Source organism: Furipterus horrens, unplaced genomic scaffold, assembly GCF_987537825.1.
Source record: "Furipterus horrens unplaced genomic scaffold, mFurHor1.1.pri manual_scaffold_6, whole genome shotgun sequence".
Lineage (NCBI taxonomy): Eukaryota > Metazoa > Chordata > Mammalia > Chiroptera > Furipteridae > Furipterus > Furipterus horrens.
In genome coordinates, this window is record NW_028327176.1 from 184,706,824 (window position 1) to 184,731,964 (window position 25,141).

The 25,141-nt window shown below is 39.5% G+C and overlaps 1 protein-coding gene and 1 pseudogene across 1 annotated transcript in view; both read right to left on the reverse strand.

Moving 5' to 3' along the window:
* Nucleotides 1–964: 964 nt before the first annotated feature.
* The window catches only part of IPCEF1 (interaction protein for cytohesin exchange factors 1), a 70,233-nt gene continuing 46,056 nt past the window's right edge, over nucleotides 965–25,141 (reverse strand). Inside the window, exons 8-9 of the mRNA XM_090280002.1 lie at nucleotides 10,021–10,214; nucleotides 965–2,051 (exon numbers count right to left, since the gene is read on the reverse strand). Coding sequence (XP_090136128.1) covers nucleotides 1,845–2,051; nucleotides 10,021–10,214 — 401 coding nt within the window. The 3' untranslated portion in view covers nucleotides 965–1,844. The remainder of the gene's footprint in view (nucleotides 2,052–10,020; nucleotides 10,215–25,141) is intronic.
* LOC150007985 (small nucleolar RNA SNORA40) lies at nucleotides 5,065–5,161 on the reverse strand (annotated as a pseudogene).

Here is a 25,141-nt window from a genome sequence, read left to right on the forward strand (position 1 = left end):
GAGCCTTGGAGTGTCTGCCCTGCCAGACTGACTGACATGCCTCCTACTCATAGAAGCTTCTAGCACAACAAGTTGCTTCCTGTTTTCTGTGCTTTTTTTTCTTCTTTCCTATCATGAAGGTGGTTGTTGTTGCAAAGTTGAATACTTCTCAGTAAAGGTTGGGGAAATATTCAACTATTTCCATTTAGTTTGCAGATAAAATTCAGGGGGTTATATCCATTTGAATGTCAAGCCACCTTTGACTGTATACAGAAAAATGTTATGTTGATAAGGTGCTAGGGCTAGGGCCAAAGTGGGCTTTTGGTGGGTTGTGGTAATTTTTACGGTGAGAATTATTCATGATAATTAGTAAGAAAAGACTTTCATGTCGTTTCTCTCATTAAATTAGTTCTTTTAAACAACAGTCCCCTAAATTTTGATTAGTCTTTCAACAAAAGACTATGTTAGATGTGTTTCAATTGGCTGAGGGTTTGTGGACATAAATGGCATAAAACTTAGTTTATTTACCAAAAGGGATAACTTAAGATAAAGTCCATTTCTGGTTCAGGAAGTGACTTAAAACAGAGACCTGGAAGCCCTGTGTGGGGAGGGTGAGAGGGAGGAGGAAAGAGAGGGGGGTGGGGAGATCAGAAAATGAAAGATGATTATTGCCTGCCCCCCTACTTATCCCACAAGGTTTTCTGAGCATTCCTCCGACAGTATAGTACATAATAACGCCAGGGAAGCAGTCATCAATAGTATCCCTATTTTTCTCAAGCAAACTGTTTATCCTTTGAGACTATATACTGAGCAAAACATCGACTAGTATATCATCTTTTAAAACACTAGTAATTTGATCCTCTATAAATATACTTAAATAACAAACATTATAGATAGCTATTCACATAAGACACAAAATGACATAAACATACAAAAATAAAACAATCATGTTTTAACTCTTTTGTTTTTCTTGGTTGAATTTTTTTTTTTTTTTTTTTTTTGAGTAAAGATATTTAAACAATTCAGATCACAGAATCATCTCATTAAAATTTATCCTGGGGAAACTAGATATAAATTTTATACTGTGCATAGGCACCTCACCCAAGAACAAAAGGAGCAAACTTTCCTTGCTGGACTTGCTCCTACCTCCTACAGTGGTTCAGAAAAGCTGGGAGGGAGTGGAGGCCTCCCAGTTAAGAAGACATTTTCCTTAGCTGTTCTGTGGAAAGGAAACACAATCAGATCCCGCCCTACCCGCCCCCAGCTGGGTGGACTGTGAAACTTCCAAGCTGTCCTTTGGGTGAGGGGAATGAATATAGAACATGCCTCCTTCTTGGGTTGTCCCACACTCGACTCATGGAAAAGATACCACCATTCTGGACCATGGGCAGGGGATTTCAGTTCCATAGAAACATTTGTCCTGTTTCAGTTGCTGCGATAGAAAACATTACTTCAGTCAACAAAATGGTTCGGAGCACTCAGCTACTCAACCAGGTAGAATATGTGCAAGTATTTCTATGAATAATTATCCCTAGTAAAAGGCGATCTTTCGTCCACATACTGTTGTAATTGTCTTGAGAGCAAGGAACAGAAGATAAGAGTTCTCAAGTCCCAACTAAAGTCCGGCACAACTGGGGTCTCCCAGCAGGAACACAAGGGCTGCTCAACGGGACCCCATCACTCCTGTCTCCATGGGAACACCACACCCGGAAGGAGTCCTGCTGGTACCGGTCCTCACACAGAGTGCGTCTTTACAGGGAGCTGATGCTTGAGCAACTGGTCTTGGTTTTCCTTTTGAGGAAAAACGTAAGCTCTTCCAACATGAGCTGCTCGGGGAAACAAGGGGAGCGACTTCTGGCGTGTCCTCAAATAGAATTTTCAACAGAGGCAGAGGAAGGTGGTGTCCCGAGTTCCTGGGGGCTGCCTTCAGGGGCAGATGTAGGGTCCCGCTGCTGCTGATAGATGTCCTGAATCAGCAGGGTATTCACGACCTTCCACTCCCTGTATTTTCTGGCTGTCAGCTTCGGATCATCCAGCAACTGGTTAATCATGGCCAGGTCATGTTCTTTACACTGTCGAAGGAGAAAAAAAAAAGAGGGGGCATGTACTGAGTATGTTAATTTCAGTAAGCCATCTTCAGCCCTTTTACAAATAAATGCACATACACATTCATCAAAATTATCAAAGTGTTTGTACCCATAATATTCAGTATCCCTACAACAATCCTAGGAGTTATGCCAGGACATCTGTTCATGTACGCTAGCCACCAATAAGTTATGTACCCTACCCAACGAAGAACAAGACATATAGCCAAGGTTGCCTACACTGCTCTTCCCCGATCAGTCCATTTTTCCACACACCACAGTGATATTTCTTAGTGTGCGGATTATTCCTCCAGAAACTCATAACTGTATAATCATCTCATCAACCATCCAAACTTTGCTAAGTAAAATGGGGCACAGCACCTTCCCTAAGATACAAGACAATACAGAACATATCTTTGTTTTTTATTATCTTACATTTTATTTCATTTACTTAACACATGCAGAATAAATATATAGGCCATCTTTTTATTCAAAGAAAGGATTACTACCCTTTCATGAGAACAGCATATATTGCACTAATGGGAACAGAGCAGAGAATCTATTCACATTGTTTCACCCCGCCTCCTCCGTAACCAGTGACACACAGTTCTGAGATGTCATGCCTTGGTTAGGGGAGTTCGTGGTAGTCAAGAAATGAGGTAAAAATAAGACGCAACAGCCTTCACATTCAGAAAGTTCATTCAGTCCTACCAATTTTATCTCCAATCTTGTTTCCTGCATTCCTATGACCACCACTATCCTGATTTCGGCTATAAAGCCCAATATATTACACTTGGTCTGTTGCTACAGCTTCTTACGTGAGGCCTTGCCTCCCATCTCCACTTCAAATCCACCCTCTGCATGGCAGTTAGTGCAAGAATCCACCTGAAATGCTGAGTCCCTTTAATGGTTCCCCTTCATGTCCCAATTCCATGGGTCTGCGCTCCATTTGGTGCTCACCATGTTACGCTGAGATATTCATGGATCTGTCATACCGCCTCTTCTAAAGCTTCCTAAGGAAGGTGACAATACACATAATACTCTATTCACCCTTGTGTTCTTTATACCCAACACGATGCTAATGGCCAGGTAGACATTCAATGCATGTTTATTGTTGGGCTGGTCTGTCTGCTCACCCCACCACAGCATGTATGTAGCTAAAAACCTACAATATGCTCACTGGTTAGAGCTCAAATTCATGACCACTGCTGTTAAGCGGACTTTCACTGTTATCAGGTCATCATATTTTCTCATCCCTTTCCTCTCTCTCTCTCTCCCCATAATGACTATTTCAAAACTTCTTGTCTCCACTCATACTTTGCTCCCATATTCCCTTGCAGCTGATGACCTTGCTTTTATTCATTTTTTTAAAAAATGGAGACAATCAGAATATTTCTCCCAAGTTTCTATTGCCCACTGCCTACACTTGGCAAGTATATGGCTGCCTTCCCTCCTGCTCACTTGGATGAAACATCTGTGCTCCTAGAAAAGGCCAGTCTCTCCTCTCGCACGTTATTGCTCCTCCTCTCACCCTCAGAAAATCCACTCCGGCATTTCTCCCCCTTCCCGTGACTCACCCAGTCCCCTCTCCTTCTCACCCGCATGCACGTTATGTCTTCCTTCTTCAAAGCCCTCTCAACCTCATATCCCTGGCCCAGCTAATGTTCCACTTTACTTTTTTGTCTCCCTGGTCCCTGTGCCCATTCTTTCACGGACCCACCACCCCCTCCGACTTTTGCCCCCCGCACTCCGACCAAAACTGCTCTTCTTAAGGCCGTCAAGACCTCCATGTTGCTAAATACAATAAAGGATTATTCATTTTCAATTTCTTTACCAACAGCATTTAAATCGTTGACTACTCCTTGAATGTTTTCATCTTGCCACTTCTGCCACACATTCTCCGGGTGCTGCTCATCGGGGAGTGGCCGCATACTCTCAGTCTCCTGTGCTGGGGGCCCCAGAGCTCCAGCTGTCAGCCTCCTCTCTGCTCTGGCTACATTCATGCACTTGGTCATCTCACGTAATCTCCCCGCCCCCCTCTTGTTATACTGACGGCTGCGACTTTACCTGGCCAGCTTTTCCTTCCCCTTGAATTCCACAGTTGTCTAACTTCCTCTTCAGCAGCTTCGCTTAGACATCTACCAGGCATCTCAAATATAACATGTCTAAAGTGTCCAAAACTAAGTTTCCGTTATTTGCTGCATGCCCTCCTCTTCCCCAACTCCCAATACACGCTGAAACCTGCTCCTTGGTCTTCTTCAAAGCGACGAAGGGCACCGCATCTCTCCAGAGGCTCCAAATACTGGACTCACCCTTGACTCCTTCTCTCACTCCCAATCCACCACAGAATCCTGATGGTTCTACCTTCAAGGCACGTCAAACCACAGCGCGCCTCTGTTCAGAACCTGCCACAGGCTTCCCGACTCACTCTAGGCACAAGCCAAGGTGTCTGCGATGATGACAAGGCACTTATGACCCTCATTGCCCCTGTGACCCAATACTGCTTGCCCCACCCCCCAGGCCGTACTGCACTCCAGCCCCACTGACCCCCTTGCTTTTTCTTAAATCTGCTGGACACATGCCCGCCCCAAGGCATTTGCCTTTCTGTTCCTTTTGCCTGGGCCATTCTCCTTCAGATAGCCCCAAGGCTCACTTCCTTTCCTGTTTCAGATTTTACTCAAATTCCACCTTTCAGAGGTTTCCATGCCTATCCTAATTATAATCAATCCCTCAACATTCCTTATCCCCCTTCTCGTATCAAATCTCTCATTATTTTGAATACTATAAAATGACTTATTTTGCTTATTTCTTCCTCCACCTACATATAAGCTTCATGAGGGCAAGCAATTTTGTCTCATATACCCACTGCTATGTCCACAAGTACCTGAAGAAATGACTAACACATGGTAGACATTCAATAAATACTTGCTGAAAAAAAATTAATATATGAAATAAGAGACGAATGAATAAACTACTTTTCCATTTACTTTTTTTTTTTTATCATGTGCCTTCTTATATGTATCAAAACTCATACTGAACAGTGAATTCTGGGTTGCAAAAGAGGATTTATTTTTTGCACCTGTATGTTAGTCTTTGCCCACAATCTATTTACTTTTTAATTTCTTTTACATCATGAGCCCTATTTGGAGCTTGAGAAAACCCTTTCCATAAACAAGCATAATATCTTAATGATGTTATGTATATTATATTATATATGTACATTATATACCTATATATCTATACAGACATTTCCACGTTTTAGGGATTCTAGAATTGTCAGCCTTTACTTATCCAAATGAAATATCTGGTCCCAGATGGTTACAAATATTAGTGGCCCATCAATCCATTGTTTGTACTCTATAATTATTTTTAACTTATGTTTTGTTTGGGAGTGTTTTATTACATTTCTCTTGCATTCTTCTTTTCCTGTTTCTAACTTGGTCAGAAGAATATGGATTTCAAGGAAAGGACCACACAGATAGTACTGTGAGTGATGAGATTTATCACCTTCAATCAAGAAAAAGGATATGGTGATCGATGAAGATCAAAAGATATATTTAGGTTTAAGGAAGGAGGAAAAAATTGTTCAGTAGGAAAGTATTCAAAGGATAGTGAGCAGGGTGCCCAGGCCCCAGAAGCCAAGGAAAGGAGGTGAGGCAGGTGGGGAGCTGGGGAGGAAAGCTGGCGGCAAGTCAAGCAGGGCCAGGAGAGAGAGCCTCCTTTCCTCTCTGAGTTCTCAACGACTATGCTTCAAAAAACAGTATTTAAAAAAAAAGGAAAAAGATCCCCTTTCATCCTCTATCACCATAATGCTATTCATCTGAAATTATTTAAGGATTTTTTATTTTTGCTCTTAAGACATCTGTTCAGAGAAAAATCATAATATTTTATTGAAAAACTAAGTAAGATCTTGGAAGATGAACAGAATTTGGAAAATTAATTTTTCTTAAGGCAAAAATAAACTAACCACGCTCTAAATCTAATAAGAGGTTTTAGAAGAAGGTCCTTCAGCTTTTGACTCCCAATGCACACGGTTTAGAGCTCTAAACAACTCCAATTCCTGAACCATTTGGTTCAAGTCGGTGTTAAGTTTGTTTGTGGATAAAAGAAAACAAACGCAGACAAGAATACAGAAGGAGGGAATGAAAATGAATGAAACAGCAAAACCTCTGAGCTCCCTCCTGGACCCAGCACCCTGGGCTCAGCTGCATCAGGCCCGGCTCTCCCTGCCACGCGGGAAGCTCGTGGACACTGCAAACGACATTTGCATCCTCAGCCTTGCTTTCTGAAAGGCAGGCCAGGCTTGGAAAGGCTTCCCAAAAAATACCATAAAAGATGCTGTACTTTCATTTTTCCCTCCAAATATGCAGTAGGTGGCTTGATTCAAGACCTAAGCAGTGGAACTGTGTTCTACCAGAGCAGCTGGGAGAAAGAGGGGTCAGGCCAGGGGAACCCCGAGAGAAACCCCAAGAGAAACATTCAAGCAGACCCATTAATCATTCCAGCAATCATTCATTATAAAACAAAGGCAGATTTAGCCAAGAGTTAGTGGATGTGAGCTATCGGAAATTCCTAAAGATCTATATTAGAGTATGACATGATAGTTAGTTCAACTTCCTTGAAGACTTTCCATAAAGAGCGTTTGTTCCAATACAAATCCAGTGCAGGGAAGTTTCCTTATTTATGGAATGTGCCTATCACTAATGTAAACACTGTGGTCAGAACAGTTTCCTTTGGTTCTGCATGAAATTGTTGTCTCTGCTTATCCACACTCCAGCTTTGAAGTTTTTTTTTTTGTTGTTGTTTGTTTAATTAACATTGAGATGGCGATGTTACATGTACACAGAAAAGCACACATATATCTTAAGGCTTGTGCCTGATGAATAATCACAGAATGGACCCATCTCTGTATCCACCACCAAGGTCCAAAAAGAACCCTTCCCCAGCATCTCAGAGGCTATATTTGTGACCCCTCCCATCAGATCCTCCCCTCCTCGTCAAAGACAACCACCATTCTGACTGCTTGGAATTTTAAAGACAGTTAAAATTAAAGATAGTTAAAGTAAAATAATTCTTATAGCCTTCTGACATGAATAAATACATATGTACCAAATTGTCTTTCTCCAATGAAGAGTCTGATGTGCTTTATTTTCCACCAAGGTTAAGTCCCACAGAATCATGTTTCCTTCCCTCTTGATGAGGTGCATTGCACCATATAACATGGATGATGGTTCATCAGCCCCAGCATTACCCTCTAGTGAGAGGCCTAAGGGATCTGCAGAAAGGCTTCCCTTCCGGACATGTACAGGGGGAGCAGCCTTCAGCTGAGTGTGGTAGCCCAGGACATGCCCCACAGTGTTCTCTGCCCACTGCCATGCATGCCCTCGTACAATTCCCCTGTGAATACAGACTGACCTAGTGACTTGTTTCTCACGAGCAGAATCCACTCTATAGTGTAAATGTAATGCAATGTCACGACTGAGACTGGGATATGAGCCAACTTGCTCACTCGGTCTCCCTGTCTTCCTTGCTCTCAGGGAAGCTCGTTTTCATTTTGGGAACTGCCTTTGCCTCCAGAGCAAAGAACTCTGTAGCCTCCCACCAACACACAATGAACAACTGAGACCCTCAGGCCAGCAGTGGGTGAGGAAGTGAATTCTGCCAATAACCTCATGAGAGAGCCTGGAAGTGCTTGCCCTCCCCAACCCCCGCCCCCAAGTGGAAGAGTGAATTCAGCCCCAGCGGATGCTTCATCACAGGCCCAGACAGAAGCACCTCACCAAACCGCGCTCAGATTCCTGACCCACAGACACTAGGAAATAATTTGTTTCTTGTTTGTGGTTTCTAACTTTTGAGATATTTTGTTACCTAGCAATAGGTAACAGATGCATGAGGAGAAAAGAAAAAGATGGGCTGATCAACTGCATGGCCACAGTGCATGGAGATCAAGGGGTCATAGAGAACCACATGGGGCTGGTAACACCTTTGAATTCTTTGTACAAACCTGGCCTCCCAGTGGCCAGGCCAGGACATGGTCCTGGGATGGTCTAGAATCCTAAGGCTGATGTTCTATGAAAGGTGAGATCACAGTCCTCTTCCTCCTGGAAAGGACCTGCACCCGTCCACCCTCTCCTTAGCCTCTGTCTCCTATTTCTCCCAACATGGACTCATGCACATGATCCACTGGCATATATTGACCCAGGCCAGTTCCTCCTCCTTCCTTCTCATCTGGATATTCTTCACCTCTTACTCATTGGTCAGTTGTCAGCATCGTCCCTACAGGCCTCTGATAGGCAGTCATTTCCCTCCTCTGCACAATCAAAGCGCCCAAGCTTGTATCTACTACGACATTTATCACACTGCATCTACAGTCGTCCCTCTCTATATCACGGTTCCCGTATCGCGGCCTCACTGTATCGCGGGATTTTTAAAAATAATATATTTAATTATTTATCACGGATTTTTTGCTATATCGTGGGATTTTGCAGTACTGTATACATATGTTGTTAAAGTTACGTAGGTTTAAGAGTGTAGAATATGTTTAAGAACGTAAGTAGTGTTTATCAAAGTGTGGAAAAGGTTAATAAGGGAGTGGGAATGGTTTATAAGTGTGTGGGAAGGGTTTATAAAGCCTTAAAATATATATAAACACTAAAATAAATGTAAGGTTCCTACTTCGCGATTTTCACCTATCGTGGGGGCGGGGGGTCTAGAATGTAATACCTGCGTTAAGTGAGGAAATACTGTAACTGTTTCCTCTCTGTTTCCATTGTCCACTGGGGTCCATTCACTGGTCCCAGGCCTTAGCACAGTGTCCGGTACACAGTAAGATTCAGGAAATATTTGTTCAATGAAAAAAATGTATTCATGTATAGTACTTACCACAAATAACCAAACTTATCACCTCTCTACATATTGTGAAATATAACATGTTGGCCTTTGAAATGAACGCTAGTGACGTTTTTCCTCAATAAACATTAGGGAATTTCTCCTCTGCATTTGGTTTTTATTTGTATGATTAAAATATCCCTTTCACTTTTACTTTTCAGCCTCATTTCTGCAGCCCTGTACGGTGCTTAGTTCTTCTGTTGACTAACTGGGACATCTGACAGTCACTCAGCCATCTCTTTGTAGCCTCGTCCTTTGGTTCTTGATATTGCTTCCTGGAAAGAGACTCAAATTCTTGTTGCAAGAGGACATGTACAAACCAGAATTAAATCGCAAGATCTATCAAGGCTTTTCAGAATCTATAAGTCCTTTGCTAATTCAGGACCATTTGACAAAGTGTCCTGGCCTCCACCTGTTCATGTTATAATCTAAATGTGAAAGCAGGATGCTTTTGTTATGAAGAAACATTTTAGTTACAGGAGACCCCGAAAATAGCTTCAGTACATCCTGTACACGGTCCCTCATTCCCACTGTTTAAACATCTGCTGGTCTATATTTCCTTCTGCCAAGTTCTCATGGCATATGTTAGCTGCAGAGCCTATAGCTGAGAGTCACTTAAGTCTTTGCTGTATTTGAAATCTAGGAAATGTTTTCGGTATGTAGTACAGAACGATGGCACATCTTTGAACAATCAGGTGAAATGGCAAGATCTTATTAATATTACTGCTCATTCTCCCAAGATGACTGTCTTGCGCTCTTGTGCTAGGTACAAGGGTACACAAAACGAATGGCACATGGTCCTTGCCTTCTAGGAGCTTACCCTTGGAAATTTTATACCAGAGTGAAGGTAAAAATCAAGGCCTATGTAGAAAAATGGATTGGTGATACCCTCTGAATATTCTAGTGCTTTAAGAACGCCACGGGCCATCTCTCCCCACAGAGCCTGGATTGCTTTTACTGCTCCCCCCCCCCCCCCCACACACACACAGTGGCTGGCATGAATCTCTGCAGAACCAGCCATTCTTGGCTCCACATCCACGGAGTCCATCCACAATTTGAGACTGCTTACCTTTAATGTGCTATTCAAGGTTCGGATTTTGTGGAGTTTCTCATTTATGGATGGGTTTTTACACCGCTTAACAAAGGACTTTCTCAACTCCTTTCTGGTTGAAGGTCGTCGGTCCCCAAGAGGAGACAGACTGGCTTGCTCTAACGATTTGTATAGCTTCTCCATTTCATCATCTTCAGACACTTTGGTCTCTTCTATTAAAATAAAAAGCAATAGCAGTAAACGCAGTTAAAATCAAAGTGAGAACATTAGACACCGTGGTCCTAAAATAAGGTCTCACTGACACTATGATCATAGACCTCTAGCTTTCAGAACATTGAAACAATAAATTTTTGTTGACTAAGCCACTCAGGTTATGGTACTTCATTATGAAAGAGTCATGTTCCCTTTGAAGGCACCAGGGAAGGATCCATGCCAGGCCTCTCTCTGTGGTTCCTTGACCTATGGCAGGATAACTTCAAAATTCACAGGGTGTTCTCCCTGTGTGCATGTCTCGGAGTCTAAATGTCCCCCTTTTAATAAGGACACTGGTCATACTGATACTGGATTAGGGTTCACCCTACTGACCTCACCTTAACTAATTACATTTGCAACTACTCAACTTCTAATAGGGTAACATTTTGAGGTACTGAGGGTTAGGACTTCAACACAGGAATTTTGAGAAACACAGCTGAACCCATACTAGGCCACCACCTAGCCAGCCAAAATTCATGTCCTTCTGTTCATGCCATCCCAACATCTCCAAAGTCTTAACCCATTCTAAGATCAATGTAACGTTCAAAATCTAATCCAAATAGCACCTAATTCCTGTATTGGTGAGACCTAAGGAAAAATACTCATCCTGTGGCAAAATTCCTCTCTCTCTGTGAACCCATGAAACCAAAAGAGTTGCGTGCTTCTAAAATACAGCGATGGACAGGCAAACTGTAGCAAACAATACATACCCTAAGGCCTCAGAACCACTGCCGCAGATAACTTTTTCATGTCCTTCCTAGAACTGCCCTTTGAGAGAAGGAACCTGCCTATGGTATGTAGCTTTGAGCAAATAACGGCCATCTTTTGTGCTTCCTCCACTCACATTCCTAACCAGGCCTTTCCGGCCTCAGCCCAAATGCTTCTAGTGAAGGAACTCTACCCAAGATCCTGGGGGACCACATGTTCTAGGATAATCCAACAGCCGTTCCATCATGCTGGACACAGTCAGTGGTTTAGGAATGAGCATGGTTTCAGGTCAGGCCAGTTGGGGCCACGGACCTCAGTTCCAAACTTTGGTTTGGGGGGTATCAGAAAATCAATCTCTTTTTTTCCCCATAAACTGAGTGGTAAACTAGAAGATGCCAGGATTCATCCCAGGAATCATGAGACTGGAGCCTTCTATAGGACACAGCTGAGACACGAATCGCAGTGACATCAATGGAGCAGTCTCATCTTATGGCAGCCAACACTGCCTTTGTTAAAACAACTTGGGGTGTGATGTCAGTCACATACAACTGAAAGGACCTCAGATAACACAGAAGGTTACCCAGAAAACTTCCTATCTTGATGTTCCTTTAATTTCTTACTAAGAACTTCAGATCTTTACCCCTTCATTCCCAGGCTATAAATCTTGGGAAAGATACACAATGTGATTTCTTTTCCACTACATACTTCTTAGTGTCTATGCATTTCACTCCCGTCCTCAAGACAAGTTTGATAGAGGGTCACATACAAAGTATGGCATTTGGAAGAAATAAAAAGAGACCTCTCCAAAAGAGAGAACAAAAGCATACAATTGTAATCTAGGACCATCAAAATCAAGCACATTTCATTTACTTTACAGTTTATTCTCATAAGATTAGAGATCTTTGAGCATTAGTTTTCCTTCATTTACTACCAGAAAGTTATGACAAGTGTTCCCCATACTCTTTCATGAAATGGAAAGCAAAGATGTTGGACTTTGTAACTGAAGTTTTGGTCAGTAAACCTCTTCGTTCATTACCAAAACAGTTTCAAAAAAGTGGAAATATCCAAAACTACATTTGAATACAATTATATTTTTGGCTCAGGCTGTGTGCAGATACCAACAGTGAGTTTTTGTCAAGCACATGAAAAAATATTTACCATCATTAGTCATCAGCAAAGGGCAAACCAAAAACCACAATGAGATACTACTTCACACCCACTAGGATGGCTAAAATCAAAAAGACAATAATAAGTGTGGGTGAAGATGTGGAAATACTGGAACCTTTTATACATTGCTGGTGGGAATGTAAAATGAAGCCACCACTTTTACAAAACAGTTTGGCATTTAGAAGCAATTCCATTCCTAGATGTATATGCAAGAAAATTAAAAATATGGTAACATAAAACTTGTACATGACTGTTCATAGGAACATTATTCACATAGACAAAAGGTTGGAACAGCCTAAATATTCATTGACTGATGAACAGATAAACAAAACATGGCCTATACATACCATGGAATATTATTCAGTAATTAAAATAAATGAAGTACTAAACACACCACAGCATGAAAGAACCTTGAAAACATTCTGCTAAGTAAAAGAAGACAATGACAAAAGACCATATATTGTATCAGTCCGTTGACATAAAACACCCAGAATAGACAAACCCACAGTGACAGAAAGCAGATTAGTAGTTGTCTGGGGAGAAAAATGGGGAATGACAGCTACAGCGTACAGGTTTCTTTCTGTGGTACTAAAAATGTTCTCCAATTAGTTTGTGGTGATAGCTGCACAACTCTGTGAATTTTGTATGTGAACATAGCTCTCAATACCACAGTATTTTTGAAGTAATGTATATTTAATAAACTACAAGAAGCAAATCAAACAAGTATATAACAAAGAAGATAAATTAATGGTTTTTTTCAAGTTTCTTCTTGTTCACCAAACTGTTGTTATGCTACTAAAACTTGTGATAGATAATTACCCTTGACTTATACATTAGTTTGTAATCATATCAAGCAAAATGATTATGTTAATGTTATGTATCTAATTGAATAGATATTAAATTGGTAAAAATGAAAATAACTAGAATCTCAGAGTAATGTGGCATAAAGTACATTCCACAAATGAAAAGTAAACAGGACTGCTTTGGGGGTGATTTTATTTTTGTTTAATATACTTGCATGGGTATATATTATCTTTATGTTAAAAATATCAGCGGTATCTCTCTTCCACATACACATATCACTTTCCCTGACTTAAACTTTGGGACATTAGCAACGAGAGCATAGGTGTGTATGTAAGTGTGTGTGTGTGTATGTGTGTGTGTGTAATTTTAAAATTAATACAAAGGTAAAGTGGACCTATTAAGAGTACTGAAAGTTCATAGAAAATTCACCCAAGATATGAACAAATAATATTCAAAAACAGAACACTCTCTATCTGGATTCACTTAGAAATTGGAGATAAGAGTAAGATAAGGTTAAAGCTATTGGAGAAATAAGAAAAAAAAAAAAGGCAGATCACTATTGTGTTCTTGCTTCTCAGCCATTCATTGTCTCTCCTTAGAGGAAACCTTAAACTGAAAGACTATGTGTTTATCTACTAATAACCTGACTCCAGAATTGCCCACAAATGTAAGGACAGTAAAATAACAAGTGGTGATGTGAGTAGTCAATAAAAATACTTTTATTGGCTCTTTTTTGTCATAATCTGAGAGATGTACAATGCATTGCTAATACTCAAAGGGCATACCTGTGATCTAACCATGTCCATACCTAGCCAAGGACTTTATATTATTTTTACTGCTGCTAATGGCTGGTGCTTGGCTCTTCACAGGACCATAAAATGAGTGTTCAATAATAATGGAAACAGATGACAAATGGAATCATACAGGAGGGAAAAAGGACCCAAAGGGTATTAGCACAAAACAAAAGACAGCTTGCACCTGAGCCCGAAGTAGAGGTGAGTCCTTTCACGGTTGCTATGTGAAAGACCTGTCTGCCCACAGGACTCTCCCTGTACCTAAGAGGGGCTTCTCCATAAAGTGATATTGTAAAAAGCTTCATTTGATATTTTTATGTAAATATTTATCTAAATTATAATTACATATTAGAAAGCACTAGATTATTTCTATTTTACCAGATTGTAAGGAAAAAAGAGCTAGAAAAACATTGGCAGAAAAGACCACTGATCTCTCTCTCCCACTGAAACAGAAGCCAAGTTCATTATTTCCACTTGCCTTGTCTTCTGATACGAATTAAATGAATTTTGTCAGACAGTCAAGTGTTTCCAATGCAATTGTTATCCTTCCTCTCAAGAGTATATTTTAGTCTTCCATAAAATAGCAAGACTGTAATCCCCTTCTCTATGTAGGATACTTTATAGTCTATCTCATCTAGCCTCACAAATGCTTTGCCAAAAAAGGTGAAAACTATTTCTTATTTTATGGATGAAAAAAATGGGAGATGCTTGAAAAATAATAGTAATCTTTCCCCCGTGTAAATCAGTGATAGAATTAAGAATAAAAGTTCAATCCCATGCTGTGTAGGTCTATGTGCTTCTAGACCAGTCTTTTCAAATTTTCATGGGCAAAACTCATCTAGGGAGCTTGTTAAAATGCAGATTCTGATGTAGTCAGTCTGGGACGGCACTGGGAGTCTAAATTTTTAGCAAGCTCCTGGGTAATACTGTAAGTGCTGGTCCACAGACCATACTTGAGTTGCAAGGCTAGACTGCATCGATACGTCATGAAACACTGGCCTCAACTCACTGGAAGAGAAAGGGACTGGAGTCAAATGAAAAAGAGGAGACGTGTTCTCTGAGCCACATCCTAATTTAAAAACACATATATTTACAGCTTTGTTCAAAGGAGTATGTCCAGAATCCCTGCTGTAAAGCATCGGTATCCCATATGTTGAATTGGCACGATTTTGAGGCAAATGTTGGTGACACTTTACATCTGTTAGATGAGTTCAGAACATTTCAAGAGGCCAGACTTGTAAACTTTCTACAAACTTAGGTCAGCAATCTAACAATTTAGACTCAAGAAAGACATGGTATTTTTTTTTAACAGGCTCTTTCGGTGATATTAGCAAATGAGACAAAACAAACTTTCTAATTAATGGTTAGAAGTTCACTCCTTTCCAACATTTCGTCAAATGAATGTGCTCCTCGCTCCACTTCCTCCTACTTATTTCAGCCTGTTGTCTGCGTCTGCTGAGGCGGGCGTACCCCTGGAGGCCCAGAATTCAGCTGTCAGGAACAGTGCCTGCAGATTCCCTCTTTGAATGCTGCATTCTCAGCTTTGCCTCCCCCACTGTTTTATTTTTAGTGTTTTCCTGTGCTTTCTAGAATGTGGTTTTCACTTTTTCTTTAGAACATAAGTGCTGGCTTCAAGAAACAAGGGGAATTCATACGCCGTATTTCATATTAAAATTTGAAAGGAGACCTTTTAGAGACTGGAAAATTATAAATGATGCTCTGAAGAAGAGAATGTTACTTCCTAAACATGAAGTACTTGGAAAGACTTGAGTAAAAACAGCATTCCCTGTCTCATGTGCAGTGTTTGTCTGAGAAAATAAAAACCAGAGAAGGCACTGGTTACAGAGAGAAGAAATAACTGGGGTCACTGGGACAGTCTGTGTAGCTTTTAAGACTTCACAAAAGTTACGTGATGCCAGTAGATCAAAAACAATTTACAGGCTTTCTCTAATTAGTGCTTCTGGCAACTGTGAAATGTAACAAAAGAGTAGATCATAATGATGAACAAATTTAAATTATACAACTAAGATAAATCTGGATAACTCATTTTAACAGTAAGGATGCTACTGACCAAGAACATTAGCATAGCATAATTTTGAGGGAGAGACTGCCTGTTTCTGCTGCTGTTAATACTGTGGAGATAGTTACCAGATACGAAGTTTAGACTATGTGTGAAGCACTGTGTTAACTGCGCTGCCAATATTATCTCATTATCTTTGTAACAACCCTATGAGGAAATTATTATTAACCCTGATATAAAGGAGAGAATGTCCACACTTAGAAAGATTAAAAACCTTGACCAAGATCACAAAGAGACAAACCTAGGTTTTGACCCAAAGCTTACCGTCTTAAACACTATGCTACACTATGAATATCATTTGATATACTTTCTTTTCAATAAATTTCCGTGGTGATTATTTCAAATCAGATAATACGTAGTCACTGAGACAGGCCAAATTCAGATCCCTGCTCCAACTATTCTGTCTTCCATGGGAAAAATCCCTACCCAGAGCCTCTGCTTCCAAGGTACCCAGGTATTATTCCTCAGATTCTGTTCTCACAGGACCACAGGGCACCCAATCTTAGAACACGAAATTCACAGCATGGGCGCCAATCAGATAATCAGATTCTCTGCTCAGGCATTTAAACTGGACACCTAGAGATAAAGAACCTGTTTAAATTGGGAGCAGAAGGCGAGACTCAAGGTCATGGTAAATTGTAGCTCTCAATACAACAAAGGTATAAGTGCTTAGAAACAGAGACGGCAAAGTTGGAAGGAAGTTGGGAATGTGGTGATATTTTTTTTTAATGGCAGGTAATGCCCTGGCTGCTGTGGCTCAGTGGATTGAGTGTCGGCCTGTAAACCAAAGGGTCACCGGTTCGATTCCCAGTCAGGGCACAGGCGTGGATTGCGGGCCAGATCCCCAGTTGGGGGTGTGAGAGGCAACCAACCACGCATTGATGTTTCTCTCCCTCTCTTTCTCCATCCCTTCCCCTCTCTCTAAAATAAATATATAAAATCTTTTTTAAAAATGGCAGGTAAAAGAAATTCTACAAGAGAGAAAACTAATTGAAAGTCAGAGAAAGAATTCAAGTATAAAGCTAGTATTTTTACTCATGTTCTTTAAGTCTGAGAGAAAAGTAGTTTAATTTTCCTCATTTTTCTTTCTTTGTTTTACCACCTCTGCTAAGTCATGTACCTATTTGCTCTTGGGTTTTTGATGTTTCTGTTAAGTAAGACAACTCACTCCTCTACTGCTGTTACTGATAAGAACAAACCTAGTCTAGTGGACAGTCTTTAATGTTGTTTTTGTTTTGTTTTGCTTTATTACTATTGACTATTGTGGCGGTAATTTTTGGAAATACTCTAAGGTTCAGTCCATTGCCCAAGCATCTGATATATAGCTTTAAATTCTCAAAACAGATATCCCATTTGTTTTTAAAATATGTTCTTTCAATCAGATGAGTACCCAGGATCTGCTAAAATATGTAATGTAGACATAAAATTTCTGTATTTATCCACGTCTAAGAAAACAAAAAAACAGTGGCACATATATTAAAAGGCATATGGTCAGGTTTTCCTTTTTTAAAAAATATATATATTTATGAGGTAGAATTGAATGGGAAATAAATGGGGGGGGGGGAGCAGAGCTGGAAAATTGCCTAAAACAAGGACACAAATTCAATGCACTGTAGAGACATATGTCAATGTTGGCCCCATAACATGCCAGACCCATCAACCCAGCGGCTCCATGATGGGGACAACTGAGAACAGCAGACAGAAATGGGAGATGCAGGAGGGAAGCGGACAGGGCCGGTGAGGCGAGAGCAAGGAAGAAGTTACCCTGTTTCAGTCTCACAGAGCAGAAACGAAGTCTGCAACATAAAAATGCCCTTCCCATTTTCAGATGTAGCTCTCGTTTTCTTGTTTCTATTATTATAGCCTAGTGTGATCTATAAGTATGTGCATAATATCCTTATTTTTGCCTTATAGAAAATCCTTCATGTACAGTAAGTCCTTACTTACCCTCGCCAATAGGTTCATGAACCACGGTAATACAACGTACACTAAAACCTATTTTACCATAGACTAATTGACATGAACAAGAGCTAAGTTCCTACAATATCTCATCAACATTATAATGAAATAACACTGAATGAAATGACGTCATTCAAGGACCTGCTGTACGTATTTGGAGTTATGTATTTAAATACGACCATTAAATTCCTATTAGGAAACATTTTTCCCAGGAAACAATAACAATTCTACAGAGTTGCTGGAAAACATATGACCCATCCCCGATTCCTCTCCTTTCTCCACACATTTGAGTCATTCATTTATTCAACTCATCCATCAAATATTCTGTGAATGTCCACTGTGTGCTAGGGCAGTATATTTGAGAGCTTAGGGTTGGACTAAAACAGACAAGAATCATTTATAAATCTTACATTCTTACATTTTATCTTTATAAGTCCCAAATGTTTGTAGTTTTCCTTTCCCCACCCCCACTGCTACTACCAGCTTAATCCAACCACCATTATTTCAATGTTGGCCTATTTCAACAATGGCCTATTTCAACAGCTATGTAACGGTCTACATTAGCATCCTAATACCCATTTTCTGTATAATGAAGTGATCTTTTAAAAACATAAATTACACCATAATGCTTTCCAGCTTCAATTTCTCCAAAAAGATCTCATTGCACTTGGAATAAAATCCAAACATCTTACATGACCCAACTAATGCCATATAAGCCAGCTGTTATTGAGATCTCCAATCTCTTCCCATGCCTCCCCTGCCCACTCTGCCTCAGCCTGTACAATTACTCATGTGTTTGTGGTGATGCTAGTGTGAAGAAACCTACAGGGATGCCAGCTGTATAAAAGTACAGCACACACAATTACAGTAGTAGGCTATACCATCTAGGTTTGTGTGAATGCACACTATGGTATACGCACAATAAAATCACTGAATGGCGCGATTCTCAGAGCGAGTCCCCATCGGTAAGTGGTGCATGTCTGTATTTTGATGCTTCTGTTTCTATGAAGTGACATGTACTGCCTCACTGTTAGTTATAAAACAACGTGTAACATAATGATTGTTTCAGGAAGGAAATTTTTCTCGTTATACTTTGCGGTTTGGCTCACATGACATCTAACCCAAACCTGTGTCTTGCTGATTGTTTATGCAAAGTTGTTCTTAATCAGATGGTTAAAATCTCAAGCTCTGTAGTCAAACAGAACTGCAATCCAAACACAACTTTCACTCATACTAGGTGCATGACCACTTCCAGCAATTTACTTAACCATTTTAAGCTCCAGTTTCTTCATCCATAAAATAGAAGTGGCAATAAGTACCTACTTCTAAGTTTGTTGTAGTGAAGAAACAATAAAGGCTTTCCCTTTGAGATCGGGCACACCACAAAAGTGCCTGTAGTCAACTATTTCTATCAGCCTTGTGCTGCAGGGCCAACTCAATGCAAGAAATAAAATACTAGACATGATGAATGGAAAGGAAAAAGCAAGACTGTCATCATTTATGAAGATATGATTGTGCTTGTAAAATAAATTATTAGAATTAAAATGAAAACTTAGCACATTTGCCAATTTTTTAAGTAATACATTTAAAAAATCAATTGCAGTTATTTACACCAGCAATAGTTATAAAATAAAAAGATTTCTACAGAAAAAATACAAATTATATAACTTTACTATGAGATGTAAAAAAGGCAAATAAATACAGAATGGTAAAGAAATCAATTTTATAAATTGGAAGATTTTTTATTGTAACTTTTTACTTTCCCCAGATTAAATCTAAAAATGTAATGCAATCCATGCCAAATCCCACCATGTAATACAACTTGATTCTAAAATGTGTATGGAAATTAAAATGGCCAAGAATATCCCAAACACTCTTTACAAGAACAAGACTGGTCCTATCAGATATTAAGACTCGTTTTCAGAAAGAACGGTATGAGTCAAGGTAGGAAAAAAGTAGACCAATGAGCAGACAGAAATCTAAGGCCCAAACTTACAACAAAGATGGCACTGAACGTCACGTGGACAACTGGGAGAAAGATGATTTTTACAGAAATGATACTAGAAAAATCACACGTGCATGTGGAATAAGATGATATTGTATCTTGTCATGACACATATAAAATCATTCCAATTGGATTAAGGTTTATAAAATTATGGCAGATTATTTTCATGGTATTGGTATAGGGAGAAATTATTTAAAGAAAACACAAAAGCATTAACCATAGTGAAAAAGACTGATATATTTAATCACATTAAGATTGAGTTCTACTCATTAAAAGACACCATTACAAATGAAAAGAGAAATGAAAAGTAGAGAAGATACTAGCAATACATACAACCGACAATGAAAGTGTATCCAATATTAGTTCCAGAATATATAAAATCCATTGGAAAAACAAAAAACTGAAGAAGTATGGGTAAGAGTGAAAATGAACATAAAAATATGCTAATTCATAATCAAGGTTGCCAATTTTGTAAAAAGCTGTCATCCATGTTGGAGAGATAGAACTTAGTGCAACCAGTTTAGAAAACAATTATTGCCCTGGCTGGTGTGGCTCAGTGGACTGAGCACCAGACCGCAAACTGAAGGGTCGCCAGTTTGATTCCTACCCAGGGCACATGCCTGGGTCAAAGGCCAGGTCCCCAGTTGAGGGGGTGGGGAGGGCATGTGAGAGGCAATCAATCTATGTTTCTCTCACACATCGATGTTTCCCTCTTTTTGCCTTCCTTCCCCTCTCTCTAAGAATAAATGAAATCTGAAAAAAGTAAATAATTGTTATCACCTAGTAAAGATGAAGATAGGCATAAATCTTAGCCATTATAGCTAGTAATCCCCTTCCTAGGTATATACCCCTCGAGAAATACAGGCATATGTAGGCCCGGATATATGCATCCAAATTCCCATTTAGAGAATGAAAAGAAAGGCCACAGACTCAGAGAAAATATTTGTAATCACATACCTGATAAAGGTCTTATTTTCAAATATACAAAGAACTCAATGAGAAAACAAAAATCCAAATGAAAAGTGGGTAAGAGATTTCAACAGAAATCTCACCAAAAAAAAAAAAAAAAAAAAAAAAAAACCATAGAGAGAGCAAATAAGCCCATGAAAAAATGCTCAAAATTATATATCATTGGGGAATTATAAATTAAAATGAGATTACCATGAGCCCATCTACTAGCATGGCAAAAATCCAAAACACGGAAAACACCAAATGCTGGTAAGGATGTGAAGCAACAGACACTCTCATTCACTGTTGATGGGAATGCAAAATGGTGCAGACAATTTGGCATTTCTTAAAAAACTCAAATAGTCTTACCATATAATCCAGAAATTGCACTTCTAGGTATTTACCCAAATGAGTTGAAACCGTTACATCCACACTCAAATCTGTACACGCGTGTGTATAGCAGCCTTATTGGTAATTTCAAAAACTTAGAAGCAACTAAGACGTCCTTCAATAATGAATGAATAACAAGGTGTCACACATAAAATGCAATGAGCTATTAACCCACGAAATGGATGGAGAAAATGGAAATGCATGTTGCTACGGGAAGCGAGGCAATCTGAAACTCAGGCCAACTGCACGATTCCAACTAGATTACGTTCGGGAAAAGGTCAAACTAAAGAGTAAAAAGATCAGTGGTTGTCAGGGGCTTGGGAAAAGGGTGGAAGAGATAACAAGATTTTTTGGGCAGTGACACTATTCTGTAGTGGTGGATAGATGACATTATGCACCTGTCAAAACCCACAGAATTATGCAGGACAGAGTGAGTCCTAATGGAAACTATGGGCTTCAGTTAATAAAATATGTCAATATTAGTTGTCCATTGTATCAGGTAAACCACACTAATGCAAGATATTAATAAGAGAGGCAATTGTATGTAGGAAAAGAGCAATTAAATGGAAATTCTCTATAATTTCTGCTCAATTTTTCTGTAAATCTAAAACTGCTCTAAAAAGTTAAATCTATTAATAAAAAAAAGAAAGAAAGAAAAAAGAATGTCACATCAGCATTTTATATAAGAGCCCAAAGCTGGAAAAACATAATGTTCATCAACAGTAGATCAATTTCCTGTGATATATTAAAATTGAGTGCTCTAAAGGAACGAAAATAAACTAATTCCACTTACACAGGGAGAATTCCCTGAAAGCTTGTCATGGAGCAGAGAAAGCAGGTGGCAGGTCTTATGTGCCCTAGACCAATGCCACTGAGGTCAATAACTAGAGATTCAAGTTTTTCCCAATAATCAATATTTATGCCTATTTTAAAATCATAGTTCAAAAAAATACGATCACTAGGAAATTTTCTAGGAACTAAAACAAGTAATAGAGATACAAGGACCAAGGTCAATCTTCACCTTGATAGGCATGCTGTACCTAGGAATCTTTGCTTTCTCTGTTTCCACGGCCACCCCAGCTATTACATTACAGAAGCTTCCCAACTCTTCTAATTTCCTTATTCTTAAGAGAATAAGCTTCCTCTTATTCTCATCTACTCCGTGGTTTAAAGCTGACATAATATTTTATAAAATATAGCTTACTCATATGACTACCCTGGTTAGAAATGGTCATCCATTATCTATTGAAATAAACTAATGATTAGCTCTGTACTCAACATCATCCAAGTTTCTTCTCCACCTCTCTTTCCCAGGTCTTCTACCTCCACTTAGATACATCTCAGACCTTCCATATTTTGAGTCCTCGCTCTCTTTTAAATCCCTCAGGTACTTTGTATCTCTCTGTGGCACTTATTTTACTCTGTTTTCTTTGGTTAAGTGCGTTTTATTCCTCCCTCTCTACCTATTAGATGTTAAAATGTATTAAACCACAAATTGTATCTTGCTCATCTTTGTATTCCCCTTAGCATGAAGTGCTTGGAGAGACAGATGTTAGGTACTCAAAAAAATAATGCTAAAGTGAATGGGGTTCAGTATTCAACTTTTTTCCTTATTATCTTCTTGCTGCCTAAAGAGGCATGCCACAAAATTCCTACAGCAATAACTGAAGCAGTTGGCTAAAATAATGTATCTTCTGTACTGTTCATACTCAAATTGTATAAAATTTTATAGTAAAATCTGCTACATTCTAAAATCTGGCGTATTTATGTCACTTTCCTGTGATGTCATATATGCTCTAGTGTGCTTGTCTTTTCATTAAAAACGCTTTTGATTCAACATGATTCCCAGACAAATTCTGGCTGTACTTGTGCCTGGGAAATGCATTTGCATAAACTGGGTATTAGTCTTATTAGTGACTAATAGCTTTTCAGCATTCACAGTATGGTCACTCTATCCATAGAGGGTAATGAAACCGTCTCCACATTGTTAACATAATGTAAGTAGGGACATGCAACGTGAATCATCATCACCCAAGCAACAGTCATGGGTCAAATAACCTCTCCCAAAATAAAGGTACGGCACAGAATAAAACGGAGCTGAGATGAACATTCCATTAACCCCATCCCCTCCTCTCCCCTAGGCTTTGTAGAAACACTCAGGGAAGAAACTAGAGAGCTCTAGAACCCCGCAGCTCCCAGTGTGGAAAGGCAACAGGATGCAATTAACATCCTGCATTTTTTAATAGCTTACACAGCAGGGGAGAAATGTCCAAAGAGGTATTTAAATTCAGCATAAAATTCTAGCAACGACGATTTTAACTGCATACTAACTGCAAAATATTTCTCTCACTGTCTAAATAAAAAGAAGGCTCTAATACATGCTGTCGGCTTGTTTCAGGACTCAGTTATTGACCTTTAAGAATCTTTTTGTCTAGGGTAAAAAGTGTTTCTCCAACAAATGCCTCTTGAGACTGAGAATTTTAAATTCTAACTTCTATTTTGGATGATGTTGAAACTTCAATCCCTGCCATGAAAATACCCTGAACAATGTTTCAGACACAGGAATTTCAGGGCTTTTATTTTTTAATTGGAAGATAAAAATACATTTTAAAAGTCACAAAAATGGAAAGCTACATTCTCCAACATACAATATACATGTTTTAAAAAATGCAAAATATACAATCCGATTTTTCCATAGCAGGTCCTAGGAAACACAAGCCAAGGCTCGGTTGCTGTTTCCATAGCATGACTTTATGTTGTTTAACTCTTCTGGGAATTTAGCCAAATCCCCAGTAGCAGGAGAAAATCATCAAAAAAAAATTTGAAACATTCTGCATCTGCCAAAAAAATCAGTGAGAGAATACTTTTATCTTCTCTTCCTTTCTATTGATTGGAACACTTTCATGTCAAGCTGTTTGAGGAAGCAGAGACATTTTGTTGGTCACTCTGCGTTTAACTGAAAATTTAAAAATAGAAGGCTTCTGCCCTGGCTGGTGTGGCTCAGTGGATTGAGCACCGGCCTGTAAAACAAAGGGTCACCGGTTCGATTCCCAGTCAGGGCACAGGCCTGGGTTGCGGGTCAGATCCCTTACTGGGAGCACACAAGAGGCAACCACACACTGATGTATCTCTCCCTCTCTTTCTCCATTACTACCCCCTCTCTTAAAATAAATAAATAAAATCTTTTTTAAAAATACAAGGTTTCTTCCTTCTTAGAATAAAAGAGCTGTTGGTAGGTACCCAGCCAGGCTCTGCAGTGTGTGCATTCCAAGAGTGACATTCAGACATGAGTAAAAAACTCACACGTCTTCCCATGACTCTCAGGCTATTATTCACCCTAATGACAATGAATCTGCAGGGTTATCTCTGGGGAAAGAATGCGAATGGAATTTTATCATCTGTTTTGTTTTTGAAACCATCCTCACGCTGCAGTTGTGTGTATGTGTGTAACATTTTAGTTCTACCTTATGGCCCAGTGATTAAAGAAAGAATTTTTAGCAGGAAAAGAATAGATGTGGTACTTTTCATTATTTTCTTTAGTTTTACCACTCCTAATATTTGGAAGGATCTTCTCAGTATCAAGTTAGAGGCCATCGACTTGGAGATACTTAAATTCTCTGTTCAGAACATATTAGTAAAAACAATCACAATGGACAATATGCAATTAATACTTAATGAAAATGGTTATCTGAGAATGAGAGAACACCTCCAATGAGAAAGAATGCGTTCTTTTCCCAGGAGCACATTCTATTTTGAACCTTTTCAATGTTAAAAAAAAGTTTCTTATGCTGAACCTAAAACTGCCTCTTTTTCCCGTGCGCTGCCGACCTCCACTGTGGGCCCCCAAGAAGATAACACACGAAGCCCGCTCTTCTACACGACAGCACCTCACAAACCTGAGGCCAGCCTGGGTCTATGTTTTCCATTCTTCACAGCCCGAACTTGACCTCCCTTTATCTGTCAGTGGCATTACTTTCATTGTCCTCCCTACCCCACTTAATTCACCTCTAGAAGGTTATATTGCCAGTAAAT